This window comes from Myzus persicae, unplaced genomic scaffold (genome assembly GCF_001856785.1).
Source record: "Myzus persicae strain clone G006 unplaced genomic scaffold, MPER_G0061.0, whole genome shotgun sequence".
NCBI lineage: Eukaryota > Metazoa > Arthropoda > Insecta > Hemiptera > Aphididae > Myzus > Myzus persicae.
The window spans coordinates 60,343-77,765 of NW_019100836.1; the positions used below are offsets into that span (position 1 = coordinate 60,343).

At 28.4% G+C, this 17,423-nt stretch overlaps 1 protein-coding gene across 1 annotated transcript in view; it reads left to right on the forward strand.

Moving 5' to 3' along the window:
• LOC111026361 (limbic system-associated membrane protein-like) overlaps positions 1–17,423 on the forward strand; it is an 85,939-nt gene that overhangs the window by 54,470 nt on the left and 14,046 nt on the right. The window contains exon 6 of the mRNA XM_022304425.1: positions 13,816–13,990. Within this exon, the coding sequence (XP_022160117.1) occupies positions 13,816–13,990 (175 nt within the window). The remainder of the gene's footprint in view (positions 1–13,815; positions 13,991–17,423) is intronic.

Consider the following 17,423-nt stretch of genomic DNA (forward strand, 5'->3'; position numbering starts at 1 on the left):
CATTTTCTTATATTATGAATGTTTATTTTCCGTAAATAATAATTATCAGTGTACACTATAAATAAATTAATAAAGAATTTATTTTGGAGAGAAAAACAAAATTTTTTTATGTGCCACTCGAGGTAAGTAACTAATATTATGTAACAGCGTAATAGTACATATATTGATTGTCATAACAAAAATGCATGAATGTTATACAATGGAGAATTAATAAAAATGTATTTACATACTAATAGTAATTATAGAAATGTTTTCGACATCATTTATTATTACGTTCATACGAATAAATCAAATGGCATCATAAAACGCCTCAAGTCTCAATAAATTAAATCTTTTTCAGCAATTTGAAATTACTCATTGGTTGTTCAATATCCCTCGTAGAACAAAGTAAAATAGTTAATAGTTAACCCTTAATCCCCATCCCCTATTATTTTCTTGCTCTTGTGGGTCACCGGATCGCTAAAACCTAATTTCGGTGTTCAAAATATAAAAAACATCAAAAAAAAAAAAAATTAATTAAATTGTAGCCATCATAAACTGCGCGTTAAGCCAGCTCACCGGTATATTGGTTTCCGAGTAATTGTTCGTTTCATTTAACACCGTTAAAAATCTTATAAAAAAAAAAGAAAGATTTGTGGATAATCGGGTTTTCTGAGGCTTAGTTAACACATATTGGGTACGAGTTGTAACATTTTATGATGTCCCAGACGAAATCGTATAATAATATGACTGCGATATTGCTATTATAAGCGGGCATTTTAAATCACGGGAAATCGCGATTATTACAAAATCTCAACGGCTACAATATCGCAGTCAGGGGAACGAGAATATCCCCTCCGTTACACTCTTCACGCCATTAATTTACTATTTATGGAGTTCACGGGAATATATCTGCAACGTTGTGTACAAGAGGCCTGGTCGGGGAAAGTGGTTTACCATTATTTTCGGGTCCACAACGAATATAATAAATTAACCAAGTCATTAATTTTACCTCATGCCCAAGTTTCTGTAAAAGTTTGCCCACTGCCAACACGTTTGTTAAGGATTCATGAGATTGCCATTTTTCCTGAAACACTAGACCGCTCCAAAGCTTATGATGGATATGGGGGTGATAGGGGTGGGATGTGGGGGGTGAGCATAAAAATAAACTTGCCCTTAAACTTTCGCCTCAATTTTTCAAAAGTATATTAACTACGTCTGTGCATGTGTATATACCTATATATTTTTCTTCTCCGTAAAAACTGCCAGATAGCTCTTACGTTTTACGCGGTCCCTTAGACGCACGCCACCGTTTTATTTGATGATCGCGGTGCCATCTAGTGGAGCATGAATTGATTTTTTTTATGTCAGCAATACTCCTAACTCTGTTAGGTTGCATACTATAAATGTATGAGATGCATTGGCTTGGCATTAAATCGAAAAGTGTTACCTACTCAACTAAATTATTATGTTACCATGATCGGTCGGAAAAAAATATTCGTTAATATTTCTCCGAATCACTCTACAACGCCTTGTCCACGTTCATTTGAAAATCTTATAAACTATAAAGTAAGTTCTTCACTTATTTGTGTTAGTATTTTTTTTTTTTTTATGTTATGGTGTTGGGATAATTTAATAATTTAGAAGACTTAAACACATATCGCTAGACTTTACCCGAACATTCGTTCTACTGAGTCTCTGGTCAAACTTCACCATGTTTCAAAATGTGGAAAATAGGTCGGAGCTATATCTAAGATATTATAAATGTAAAGTTTGTTACCTACAGTAGCCAGTCAATAACTAGGTAGGTAACAAGTCAAGGTGAATTCTCAATTTGTCAAACGAGTAAAAACAATGAAAAATTATTCTCATAAGGTATACTGCCTACAGTAATAATATTAATATATGGATACCTAACATATTTTATAAAAGTAGTTTGGTGTCAAATAAATAGTTTTATTATTATTATTATAAAAGTATTAAAACATTAAAATGTATCTTTCATTTAATAGCCATTTCATTAATGCGTATCATGAACTGTTTTATTTGTTGATCTTTTCTTCTATATTGTGTTGTTCTCTTATCACTCTGTATAAAACGAAATTAATTCATTTTTATTACATTCGATAGGCACCTACTATACTCCTAAACATAATAAAATGCTTCGATAAAAAACATATTTTTTTAGCCCGGTACTTGGTGGCGTTTGTTTGCATGACTTATAACCACAGTAGAATTTATATTCAAACATAACCTGCGGTTATTCTATTCAATAAATGTATTTTTGGTTAAATTCGATCGTAAAAAACATATCGTTTAACGTTTACAGCCATATCGTAACTCATCCAGGCATTCCTGGAGTGTAAAGGATAAAACATTCGTATGGTTTTAAGTGTATTTGGGATTCTGCCCTAGTTTGCATAGAAAATAGATTCGTAAAACGCCATTCTTTAGATATTTCCACGTACTGAAATGTATTTATTATAATAAATACATACCAGAACATACAAACATGCAGTATAAATTAATGTATACATCTTACACAGACAAGACCCTCAAGAATTGCACATATATTACAACACGTTTCTCGTCATAAAATCAATATATGAAGTATAATGCACGACCTCAAATATTGACCTCACGAGGCCCTGTGATGGCTGTATTGGTGTGCAATAATGTTTACCATCCACAGGGTCCCTGTGCACTGTGTATATACTTTATGAAACGACATTATTGTGTTGACAACACTTTTTCGACAATTTCGTCGTTTGTATCTAAAATAATATATAGATATAATCTGATACATACGATTATACGTATATTTCAGACGCGGACATTGGATATCTTGTCCAAATAACAAGCAACGGATAGCGAAAGTATCCACCTAATTTAATAACAGAGCTCAAGTGTTTGTTTTATCACTTATAAAATAAGTAAAAATACTTTTTAAGTAATAAAAGTTCCATGACATTTTATAAAAAAAACCTATTTTTTTATGGACGTCCAAAATAATTTTAAATTTATTAAAAAGAACCATAATAGGTTAGACAATACTCTAGAATAAATATTTTAAATTATTGTAGATCATTTATATTGGATTTAAAGTAAATAGATATTGTCGTAGAATTAACTGTCTTAGTCTAAGAAACAACTTATTAAAAAAATAATGTTAACATTCATATTATTTGAAATTCTAGGTCTTCCAGGGTGGTTATTTTATGGGTGTGAAAATATTGTTGAACTCTGAAGCAATAATTATTTAAAGTTTTAAACGATTCTGAAAGAGGTTATTATAACATTCTCATACGGGTTTGTTTAGTTTTGGGGGTGGGGGTGGGATTTCAAAAAGTTAACAGGTTGACTACCACAATGATTTTTGATACTTTTTACCCTGTGCCGTGTGTACAAAATTGTGTACACTCCTTTACTTACCATTTTTCTTTCCATGTACAGAAATGTGTACACGCCTGTACTGATTTAACATTGGAATTAAATATTGTGGCCCCTAGGACCAGTTTGTCTACTCAGCGAAGATATCAAATGGATATTTTAATTTACAAAAAAACAAAATTATAAAAAAAGAAGTTTTTGAAAATTATCGTTTAAAATTTGTTGGATAGTATAAAAATATTTGTTTATACAAGTATGGAGATTTGTTCGTGTACAAACAAATGTACACATGGCAGTCAACCTGTTACATACAACTTCTAAAATATTAAAAGTAAAAATATATTCAGTTGAAACATCAAGTCATTTTAATTGCAACATTTTATTAATTAGTATAATTATTAATTAAACAACAAACAAAAATATCAATTTAACTGCAAAATGAACAATATTTTAATTTAATTGAAAAAACTAATTGAGCTTAAAACAAATAAAAACATACAATTATACACCCATATACCTATTGTGTTAAGCAAAGTTCTGGTATTGAATTTACGTACAACTTAAATGTTTTTCAAATTGATTTAAAATGTTGAACTTAGAGCACAAAATACGGACAAAGATAACGCATATTGTCATTGTTCCCAAAGAGCATAAAGATATGATATATAGATAAATAATAGGTTATATTTCTTTAATGTGATGTACAACTACATCCTTAAATAAAATCCACTTTTAAACTTAATATTTTTCAATGTTAGAAGTTAGATTGTAATATGTCTTTTTTCCTACAATTTTTGGCAAACGTGCTCTAAAAACCAATGAGTGGTTATCGAATACAACCGTTCAAAGTTTGTAGGAAATATGAATAAATACCAACAAAAAAAGAAGAGAAATATGCTTCAAATAAAAGTTTTTAGATTCTACAATGGAGATTAAAAAGCTATTGATTTTATGCCTTTTTTAAACTTATTTGTTTGAGTTGTGAACTTTTGTGCACGGCTAGTTCTTGGATATGGCATAACGGATTTTTCTGAAACTTTCAAAAAAATACCAAGATATCCTATACTATAAATTGTGTACTTTATTCATTTGCTTCTTTTCCCTTGTCTATATATATGTATATTTTTTTCTAAAAAATAAAATTGATGGAATGAGTTTGCCAAGTACTGCCACCGGAAGACTTCGCATTGAAAATAAATTCACTGTAATGCTTTCTCCGGAACGCTCTGGACATTACAGGTCGATTAGTCTCGTGCAATCGACTGTTTTAATTGCAGCTGCAAACCCGGAAATCATCTGGTTTTCATTTGATCACAAATAAATAAAATACATGATATCATCATCCTTGTATATATATTGGCCAATGCAATTTGAAATGTTGTTTCATTTTCCATCGCACATCGCCATCGAAGTAACGTATTGTATAAGTAATGTACCCATAGGCAATGCTATATAGGACGTAACTTAGAAGAACTTAGAGTTGTTACTATTATGGTTGTTATTCTTTGCGATTGACCCATACAAAATAATTTCCAAATTCATTACCAGTATTCTTGATCAATCGCCATTATAACAGAACTCATCATACGTGTAGCCATCTAATGTTCTTGTTTCTATCGACCATATTAACTTTCCGTCATTCGTGTCACCACGAAGATGACTTTCATTTTCTGTTGCCACTTGTGCCATCGATAAATTCCCACAAAACTTTTCAAACTCAATAAAAAAAGAATTGAAAAAGAAAGAAAAAAGAACTATACATTATACTTCCATCAACCGATTATACATTTTTTGTTAGATGTCACTTGCTCAAGCTATACCATATCATACACATATTTTTTTATCCGCAACGTTATAATATATTTGGCTTTAAAATAACCATTTTATATCAATATATCATATAATAAATAAAAATATCTCCAGTGTGCACAGTACATATCCTCATATTTCTTAATTTATTATTAAGTACCAATAATTGTATTAATACTGTATAGTATATAATATGGATATAATTTATAACACTATGCATAATATCCATTATACACTTATTAAAATAATATTTTTGTGTGGACAAATATTGTATTGACATTTGCACACAAAAAACATAGTACACATTAAAGTTTATTAACTATTATTACCTATTATAAATTATTTTCTGCTTTGAATAGTATTTATTGTATTTTCATTTTTCAACTGATCAAATATAGATTGTAATCAGTTATATACCTATCATATTATTATTAATATTTCTGTCATTAAATTTGACGGATACTTTTATTGAAAAGTACCTTCTGTTTTAATTATGTCTATTCGTTTCATAAAACACAAAATATATTTTAATGGTTATGGTATTATGAGTTGACAAATAATAATCACAAACAAACAGTATTTAAAAAAAATTGAAACCATGGAACTAATTATTTTCTTTCATATATACAACATCAATGGAAAATTAATAATATTGTGATTAAATATATATATGAATTAAAGTTACATTTTAGCTCTTTGCAATAGAAAATAGGTAAAATATATTTTCGTCATGAAGTAGTGTAACTCAAAAATATAATAATAACTGACAGTAAATAACAATTTATAAAACTGTTTGATGTGTTTGAAAATATTGAACGGAAATTGTTAGACATAAAAAACATTTTTATGATCGAGTTACCACAAAAAACTCGTATTTTGATCATACATCGTATCGAGCTAATACCAACTGTAAAGTATAACATAGGGGGAAAATGGTTTGTACTAAAAATGAGTGAACACATTAAACGGCCCAGAGGATAGTTAAAGCATAAATACATATAAAACGAGCTCATGATAATACGTGAAACGCTATTTTGTTGGTATCATAAACGAACCGAATTTGGTGAATGGAAATTTCGAGTAACCACTCCACCGCGCTCGTCGTTGTTTTCAAAAAAATATTTATTCTGTTTTCTTTCTTTCTATTATTTTGTTCACATCGCAGAGCATTCTCTCTCTCTCCCTCTCTCCTTTCCCCTCTCAGCCCCTCCTTTTTCTCTCCATACCTCTCCACCTACCCTCACCCTTTTATTTTTAAGCTTCATGCACCTTTAATATTAGCCACACATTCGAGCTTTGTGCAAAAGACTCGCATGTATATTTCATCTCGTCAGGGAAAAAAAATCGCTCATATACAATAATATAATATACCGATATACGTGTGAGTATGCATTTGCGGTGGCGGCGGTACCGAGTATTTCCTTCGATCCTTTACCACCCATGAGACGCCCGCAGTATGCATTTGTGTTTGCCGTTTGGCTTGCGTGTAGTCGTATACGGGAGAGACCTTATTCCTTTCACCTTTCCTTCGATCGTTTTCCTCCCTTTCACTCCGAACCAATGTCGAGCCGATTTAAATTTGTAATTTATTATGGCTCCGAATTCCTAAGAGACCAAATTATCCACTGCCTCTCGACAATCGGTCGATGTAATTTATAAAAGTTTCATAGTATACCACCGCCGCCACGCCACGTAAAAAATACATCATATACATATATAATATATTTTATACTTTGTACATGGTGTTCTCTATTTTTCATATTTTTACTTTTATCCTACGCCCCGAATTCCCTTCTAATATCTGCGGTTTGTCGGTATACATTAACGATATACCATAGTTATTTCACGTAATTAATTAAGAACACCAGCTCTGCCCCGGCTGCATTTCGTGCAGCATTGCATGCATAATTTTCCGAGTCCCCGATTATAGGTCAGGCGATTCTAACCACTCACTTTCTATATCATCCTCAAGTCTAAGAAAAATCATTTTCCCGATATTACCTTTGGTGAGGAATCGATTAGGATATGCAAATTCATGTAAATGTAACAATGTAATATCGAATAACTATAAGTACCTATATAATATTGTATACGTAACAGAATATTGGACGATTAATAAACAATAAACTTTGGTATATTATTCTTAGACTAAAATATTTAAGTTTGTGATTAATAGGCATTCTAAAATATAAATTATAATATGAACATACTCTCAAAGTTAATTTGTGCTATTGAAAAATTCAACTCGTTACAATTTACTATTTAGAACCTATTGAAAGCTGTCTGTATAGTTTGATAATCATTTACCAATTAAATATATTGATTATACCCATTAAATCCCAATAAAATTAAAACTGCCCACATAAAAATATTTTGTGATAACAAATTATTTTATTATAGTCTATAGAGTACTCGTTTTTTCAAAAATGCAAAAATGTCTAGCATCAAAACAAAACGAATAATATGGGACATAAAACGTCCATTTTGTCTTGTATTTATCTGACGTCTTGGCGAAACAAGTATCAAATTACAATGCAATATTATATGTTCCTATAATATTTTATACTTGTATATTATGCATAATAAACACTTAACATTTAATATTAACACTTCAACAATACAACTATGCCTTATCCTTTTACATAGAAAAACGCTCACTTCAAAAACAACACCTTAAAAGTATAATTTTATGTTTTTTTTAAACAAAGTAATACTAACATTTGTAACGTGTTTTAAATATAACTTCAAAACTTAAAACTCTTTTGTAGACATTAATTTTTTTTTTTTATTCTTTCAACAATTTAAAAGTATTACCGTTTAGATTTCACTAAACTTCATTCATTGTTTGATAGTTGTATTACTGTTTATTTTTTTAGACAACCTATTCATGATAACATAAGCACATATTATATTATGATGATTTATTAACGAATAATTTATAAGTGACCATAATAATAAGCTAATAACAAATATTATTTAAATCAATTTATGATATTTTTAATTAAAAGTTGTAACATTTAGAAAGGTATCTTATGATTTATACAATCCTAAAAATCTACTGCAGTGTTTATGTACTTTGACAAGATAATAATATATCAACCATTAATATCGCATCTTATAAATATAATATAACATTCAATTGTAACATAGTCTAATTTTGTAATACATAAAAATAAAATAAATATAATATGATAAACTTGAAAATACAAATAACAACCCAACTTAATATTAAAATATGCAATAAATTAATGTAAAAAAAAATTTACTATATGTATCTAAACATCAGTTTTATTAGGTAAGTAATTTAGTTGTACCTATAATTCTTTGGTTTTTATTTTAGTAAACTTTACGTTTAAATGTGATTTTATCCTAAAAACGTTCAAACAAATAAACATAATAAAACTACTGTTCCTCACACCAGCTAAATATTTTTAGATACATAAAATAATACTTTTTTAGGTACGAAGTAGTGATTTATAATACTTAAAACTTTAGTCTGAACGTTAGCTCTTCTGTCCAATATGTTACCAAAATCTAACCGTTAGAATATAAAGTCTACTCAAATACATGTAATGGATATTAAACAATTTCACTCTAAATTTTAAGGATTTAAATAAACTATATTGGTAATTACAGCTTCCTACAGGCATTCAACTTATATTGTTTTGTTATAAAATGTACCTTATTCAATTAAAATATAGTTGAATTATAAATGATAATTGAATATTGAGTACTTGGACTAAACTATTAAAATAATCTCAGTTTAAGTATCGTATAAACATCACGTTGAAACCATTACCCGCCACTCTTTAAATTATTCGAAACATAGTTAAAATTTTTATAATTACTTACATTTTAAATGTAAACATTATTATGTATTCCTAGATGTATTTTCTATCATTAATATCGTTTCATAATTTGATCCTATGACTATGGTATTAAAAACTCAAACTTAAAATTTTATTCATTTTCAGTACTTTTTTTTTAGTTTACCTAAACTCAATTCTAATATGTATAGCCAATATATACGACTAATTATTTATGTTAATATCTTAAAGGTTCAATTTTTATTTTCTATTTAGTATTCAAATAGTAATTTCAATCTTAATATATAATATAATATTATATTTTATAAATATATTCTGTCTGAGCATTTTTCAACAAAATTTCATTTTAAAATTTACATAATTCTTATAATGTTTCCAAAGAAAGTTTATCCTGCAAATTTATTCATTATGTATTATTTACCCTCCAGTAAACTTATTGTTTAATTCATTAAAATATTATGCTATAATACACAAAGCAATTTTTTTTTACAGTCATAATATACACTTTGAGCTTTTCGAACTTAGTGTAATTTTTTCACCAGAAAACGTATACGTATACATAATAATAGAGTACAAGCTACTGGTCTGTAAGAAATCTGTCAATCAAAAATTTCCAAAAAACCACGCGATTACGTTGTATTTATATTTTACATAGAACTAAGTCGTGATGCAATCCAAATAATGTGACTAATATAAAATATGGTATATTGGTACTGATGCACACGCGCTATGAAAAATAGTGCAATAATTCACACGTTAACGTGATTTATTCCACTCTTGGAGAACGCGAGAAACGCGTAAATACTATGAAGTTGAACGACAGATGGAGAGTAGGTGCTCAGAATTCTTTTAAATAATAATAATAAATACAGTGATTGTACTGACTAATTTCAAGTGTGTATGATATTTAATTTATCTGGCGGGTGTATACAGAATGTAACAGGAAGACCTAACAAGCAAAATCTCTTTTGTTTTAGTCATTTTTTTAATTAAATTTTTTTTACATAAAAATTAAATTTATTGACTACGTATAATATAACATTAGTTATTTTTATGTTTTATTACTAAAAATAAGAAACTTTGATTCTGATTTCAATGCTTTTGAAAACTTTAGATTGTAAAAACATTTAACAAAGTCAAATGGTTTATTGTTTATGTTTTTTGTAGAGTCAATGAATATCTATAAAACAAAACAAACTTATGTTGTTATACATTAATATAATATGCACCATATTCATTTCTTAAACAATTCATTTCATTAAAATATAATGAATATAACATAATACGATTAAAATTAAAATATAATAAGGTTACTTATACCTATTATCTATATGAATATAAATATATTTTATAAATAATCAAAAAAATAACCGAAAAAAAACAAAAATAAATAGTATAATATACCTTCCTAATATGTTTTTTTTTATTTCGAAGCTTTTATCTACACTCTTACGTATATCTGAGGTAAAATTAAATTTATATTTTGACAACAATTTGTATTTGTTTATCGCATATTTTCAGTAAGGGGCTGTATAAGCAATTTCAGTGAAATTGAGTTCTATGCGTCGGCAGACGTTTTCAACAGAGCTTCCCGTGATCTAATCTATAGTATTTGATGTAATCTTAATAATTAGTTTCTGATATAAGATCCCACGTACAATTTCGTTCATGACAAAATAACTACCCATTGAATATCGTATAAGGGTAAAAGACGATATCACTCATAAAATATATTGAAATTCTGGTGTTTCATTACAAGATCCAACATTTTCTTTTTATAATTTTCGTATTCTTTTCGTCGTTTTCCTGATGAAATATTCTGTAATTTTCTGTTAAAAGGACGTCACGTTGTCTTTGTCTTACTAACGCATAACATATCAAACTGTTCATGTAAAATAATCCATTCACTTTGTTATTTTTAACATTACAACGGCTTGACTTATTATCAAACTTAAAAGTATGAATATGGAGGATTTTTTGTTGCTATGTAATTAATGTCAACGCAAGTTATGAGCATTTAAAAATATAATATTTTTCGGTTAGATTTAAAATGCTCATAACTTGCTTCGACATTAGAATATTAAAAAAACCTATGTGGTGCGCTGGATAATACTCTAACATTTAAATTTGATTATAAGTCAGCTCAATCTAATAAAGAACAGAATAAAATGAATTCTTTTAAACGTAAAATTGTTCATGTTCTGCGCCTGTAGCTTCGTCTCACGGAAACAACATATTAGGGTTTGAAGTACTCTTAAAGTTTTTTCTTTACTTCTGTTAACTACTAAAACCGTGCATAAGATTAAAACTCTATCAATAGTATTACATTTCATAATATATTTGGACTTTGGGAGAGTTTTTAAAGTGTGGTACCTATGTCGCTATGTCATTTCCTGACATCTTGTTGTCTGCTTGTGGTAGGTTTTCTATCACTAAATCATATTGTACATGACAATACTAAGTTCTTTTCAAATGTAGGGGGGTTTCGAACATTTCCTTGTTTTTTCAAGATAGTCAACGACCAACGTGAATTGAAGATTTTTAACACTATAATTTGATAAAATTCAAAATTTTACAACATGAACATTTTGAATAATCCATTTTTACTGACCGACCACGATTAAAAACTTTTAAGTGAAAACTGATAATCTCCCCTTTAATTTGCTTTTTAGAAATACGTCCATGAACTAAAATGAACAATTGTACAAAATCAGTCATTCCATTATATAAGCCGGTTTAAAACATCATAAGTTATTCAATTTTTATCTAATCAGTTATTATAACAACAAAACAAGCGAATAAATTCCCTGTGATTAAACAGATTTTTATTTAAATATCATAACCTACCTTGGATTTCTGCGATCTCGAACTTAGCGCTTAAAAGATCATTCATGTTTACGATACTCCATGCAAGTTAAGTCCTGCAAAATCAAGTTTGTTTTTATATTATTTCTTATTCACAAGACGGCGTAGAGTTACACAACAAGTCATCGGTGATTCACGGTATATCCAAAACTACGCTGTAAGGAACTACCTGAAAAGTAATGGGCAGAATGACCAACCCTTAACTCCAATAATAATTATGGATAATACAAATACGTTACAGGCGTGCCGTGGCTCGTTCGGTAAACATTGGCAATCAATTCATGTACACAACTACATTTTACGAACTTGTCAGCCGATGATTTCTGTCACCGGGAAGTTTTGTTCGGAGATATTTTGACTGAAAATTGTTACGCCTATAATGAAGTGTCCGAAAAGTCGTTTATACAGTAGGCTGTAAGCCTGTATAACACAGAGTTGGCTTCGATATTAATTCAAACAGTCGCAAAATGGCGCCGTCGGTAGTGTATAGCCTAGAGGCCATTAATCAAAGCGCTAAAATCGGTTTGGTGTGCGTCAATCAATTTCGAAACTATCTAGGCCATCTAAGCTTGGTATTAATAATTTTTTTATGGCGTAGAATCTCTCCAGTTTGTTGTTTTACTGGTATTCATAACAATAGAAATAAAACTGCCGACGGTTTTAATATATATATACTTATATTTCACTTATTAAAATTGTATTGAATGAAATATAGAGCCTGTGTATGCAGATTGTCGTTTAAGAACCTCCAGCTATTGGTATAAACAGTGCATTTTCTTGCAAGCTGTTTTTTTAACAGTAATTTGACGTTAAGTCCGCCAGCTTGTCCCAACCTAAATATTTAGAACTTACCGTTTAACATGCTATGTATATCATGTTAAAAAATTATTGTGAAAAGAAAATAATATGTATTTTAAACTCTTATAAACAAAATGTTTCCCAACTTAAAGATAAATTTTTCTTTGTTTTATTGAAATACAGCGACGACAATTTTAATCTTGCACCAAAATATGTGTGTTTGTGTTTCCTTCAATTTTACAATAAAATGTTTTTTTCTAAATAATATAATATATATTTAATAATCGATAAAAACTAACAATAATTGTTTATTGTTTTATTACAAAATTGTTGTAACCATGAAATTCTAAGGATAAAGCTTTTTTCTAAAAATCGGACCTGATAAATTTATTAATTTCGAAAAATGATTTATAGAGCTATAAAGATCAAATCGTACTCAAAATCATAGTTTAAATTCATATTTGGTTAGTTCATTACTGTTCTAATTTTCAGTGAAAATAAATAATTTAACTTATTAATTATAAAAAAAAAAACTAAATTGCCTCTCACGAGTCGTTAAATAAACCAATTATTTGAGAGGGTAAATGTGATGAGACATATCTTATAATTTGTGTGTTATACATAAAATATAGGAACCTATGCAACAGATATGTTTAAAATGTTAAAATCTAGATTAGTCAATTTGTTCAAAACTTTTAAATTACCGAACACAAACCCACGAGAGGAACAAGCGAACTCAACATGTTATGAGGAAATGTACAAGCAACTGTCAAGTTCAATAATAGTGCCATAACTGCCATTATAGATATAGATACGGCCATTTGGTTATTCTTACATAATATTAATTTTCAGCAGATAGAAAAAATTTAGTTTTGTGATATTTGAACTGGATTGTGTTCGATAATCTTCAGTTTGGTGCGCACTCAAGATTTTTATTAAGAAGGGTACATTTTTTCCTACTTACACACAAGTAAACAATTACCACACATTTTTAATAGATCACTGACCCTGGTATTGAGCATGTATAATGTATACAGTGTGGTTGACACCAAGTGAGCCATGTACTTCGCGATAATATTTATATTAGGTACATCTGCACATATAAAATAATATATCACGTCTTACGATTTTTCGTGTAATTTTTCAGGTTTTGTGGTATAGAGACACATTGCAGCTGGACATGACCGAATGGCGGATTACTGACGTCAGAGGCAACCGATACACTTTACGCTTGAGAAAAGTGCAAAAGACCGATTTTGGCAATTATTCTTGTGTGGCCGATAATGGACTTGGCAAAAGCAAACGATCCATCGAAGTGACTGGTAAATATAATTCATAATGAAATCGTATTAAATCGTAAACGTCCCAAATATAACTTATTGCACATACATCGCTAATACATAAGAGATTCGCTTTGAATGAATATCAGAGAACTCTTTTATATTTTCTGCCTCCTCCCCCCCCCCCTCCTGCCAAGAGGGTCTAGTAGCGCCTATGGGTTTAAAAATATGTATTATTTTTCACTCATAGCCCAAACTATATGTAAGAGATAATCTATGAACTTTAACTAGAGATACAGAAAATCATATATGTAGTAAGCAGCAAACACGGTATACCTGCAACAATAACTATCACATCAGTTGATATTCGAATAATTAAATATATACAGTAACTTAACCAATATAATGTATGCAAAATATCATTAGGAAAATAGCTTTTGACAACGAACCATGCATTGTATAAATTATAATTAGTGTCAGGTTAAAAATAAGTGGATTATTTTGTCGACGTTTCTAGTTATGAGAAATTGTCTTTTTCCATACGTGTTGCACTATGCCGGCTTAAAATGCATCTGTAATGATAATGCGATGGATCAAATGTAAAACAATGGTTTGACGTAACATCGCGCAGACTGTTTTATTAGTTCCATGGCACGTGGCAAATATTAATCTCTTGTTAATCTGCAGGTTTGGTTATGAACTACGTAATATATTCATAATTAATGCAAAAATAATTTAATGTTAAATCAATGCCATGAATAAATCTTGAATATTTTTGCCAAATCTCAATGATCCCTGACCCCAAGTGTATGGATACTGGATAGGTTATGTTATCTTAGAAATATGGAGACATTGCACTTTAATAAAATGTAAAGAATTGATAAATTGTAACTGATTAAAGAAGGTAAAATTATAAATTATACTTAAATTATTTTATTTTATTTTGAATTAGATACTTAATTTAACTACGAAACTTCTGAGTAATTATTAAATTAGGAGATAACTAATAAACAATAACATTTCAATGTATTGTATATTAATGAAGTTCTCCGTTTTTTAGTTAAAACATTTTGGTAAACATTTTCCAATAAGAGTTGGCTTCAATAAAATATATATCTATCATATGATTTTATAGAAATGTATACCTAACACATAAGATACTAAAAAGTTAAAACTGCATATTGCAGTGGACCACCGATTGATTTCTCAAACGAATACAACTTATATACCTACCTACACTGTTCAAACTATAGCAACATGAATTTCATAAAAATTAATTTTAAAGAAAAGCGAAATAGATTATGATAATTTACAATAAACACAGACATTGTGGATGCAAGGACCGTAGAGACACATAAGTCCTCCAACAATATCCATAATAATCGCATTATTTTGACATAATTTATTTCATTTTTAATACTATTTGTTGGTAAATTATTCATTATGTACATTCATCCTCTCATCTCCACACCACCTTTAATTTAAATCTTTGATACATGGCTGAATATTCAAACATTTCATGAAAGTATATGTATTTATTTTTTTATCAAACGATGTTGGACAACTATTGAACAAATCAAACTAAAAACAACTGATGTATATAGTGTCGTATATTATACATAATACAATATATCTGACGATAAACGAAAATAAGAATGTAGGAGGAGTTTTATTACAAATTAATTCGCTATAAGCACTGGAATATGAATACTATTATACCTTTAACTCAGGGTTTTAAAAAACAATATTAATATCGATCAAATCTATTATCCTAAGTATCAATGTAATTGAAAAAAGCTCATTTTTTAGTGTAATGAGGTCACATACCTCTTTTTTTTTAGACATTTTCACAAATCAATTATTTATTATAATGTTTAGATCTTAACACGAACCTAACGAGTTACCAATACTTTTTAACAGTACCTACTTTAGCCGTTTAATACAAGTAAGTTGTTGTGAAATTACCATTAATATGGTTCTTGTATTCATCGTATTATTCAACATAATATACAGGCTGATTAAATTTTAGTACCTATTAAACTATCCAACTATTCAAGCGTTCAAGATTTTATGTTCGTAATTTTTGTTTTTAATTTATAAATGTTTAAACTTTTAATCACATTAACCACATTTATTTTCATGTGTTTAACAGTTTCAAATTTCAAATAGTTTCCCATAGTGAACGTTTTTAATTCTAAAAAAATTCTTGAACAGATTTTTTATTACATAATTTTAATATCGTGAATTGGTTTATTGGAATTGTATCTTAATAGAGTACTCATTATAGCAAATGTATCACAACAATCCAAAATGTAAAAAAATATCATTAATTAGGTAATATTAAAATTATTGCAAATCAAATTTCTCTTAGTTTGATTCTAAATAAAATATTATTTGCTGTCGTTGTTAATTAGTATAAATATATATTATAATTTTGTGAATGAATATTAATACTGAATTATATTAACCACTTGTTACTATCCATATCATATTAATAAAATATTTTTATTGATTATATTATTTTAATATTTTAAATGGAATTTATAAAAAAACATACTCAAATCTTGAATGGATAATAAAAAGCTATAGTATATCTTTCCTTGTAGAATCTTTAGAACGGAAGGTATTTCAACAAGAATCCAACTAAAACCAAATACGTAATCAAATTATTAGTGAAAATGTTTGGCTCGGAAAAGAATTATGCAAATTTAAATTTTGATTAATTAATCAACAGATGATTCAATTTACATAATATTATTCACGTAACTAAAGTATACAGTTCTAACTTAAAACATACATATTATGTTTATCTACATTATTATTTCCTTATTTTTTATAACTTCTAAACAATGTAAATATTCTAAAATATTGTAATTATAGTCAAATATGTTTGATAAGGAAACCATTGCATAATTTATATTCAAACGATTCTCTAGCAGTTATATAATAAAGAACTTAGTCTTGAACAAATAGCAGACTCTATAGTACGACTTTGATAATTTATACAACTTACCAAATTAAAAAAAAAGTTAATAATATACTCTTTGAAATTTCCTAAACTCTAATAATTTCCATCTTAATTATAATAAATTACTTCATAAAATAATATTACGTACAATGTTGATTAATAATTATTATGAAACGTGTGTATTTGATAGAAGCAGTATTGTTTTCACTTTAAGCGAAATGCGTCTTGTTACTATATTAAAATTATTCTAATTTCCTTTGAGACGCCAAGCTTAAAATAAAACGGTCCATTGCACAAATTAACAATCATCGATCGAAATCTTTCATTAGTATGGGAATCGCTAACGGTTCAAACGAAATTCAAATCGTCTGTTAAATTTGTCTGCGAATGAACTTCAATAACCAGAGGATAACACATATTATCCAACCTACAAGCAATTAATTTTTGACATTTTAATTACAAACGCATTGAATAACAAATATTGTTATTCGATTCTAAAATGGAAAT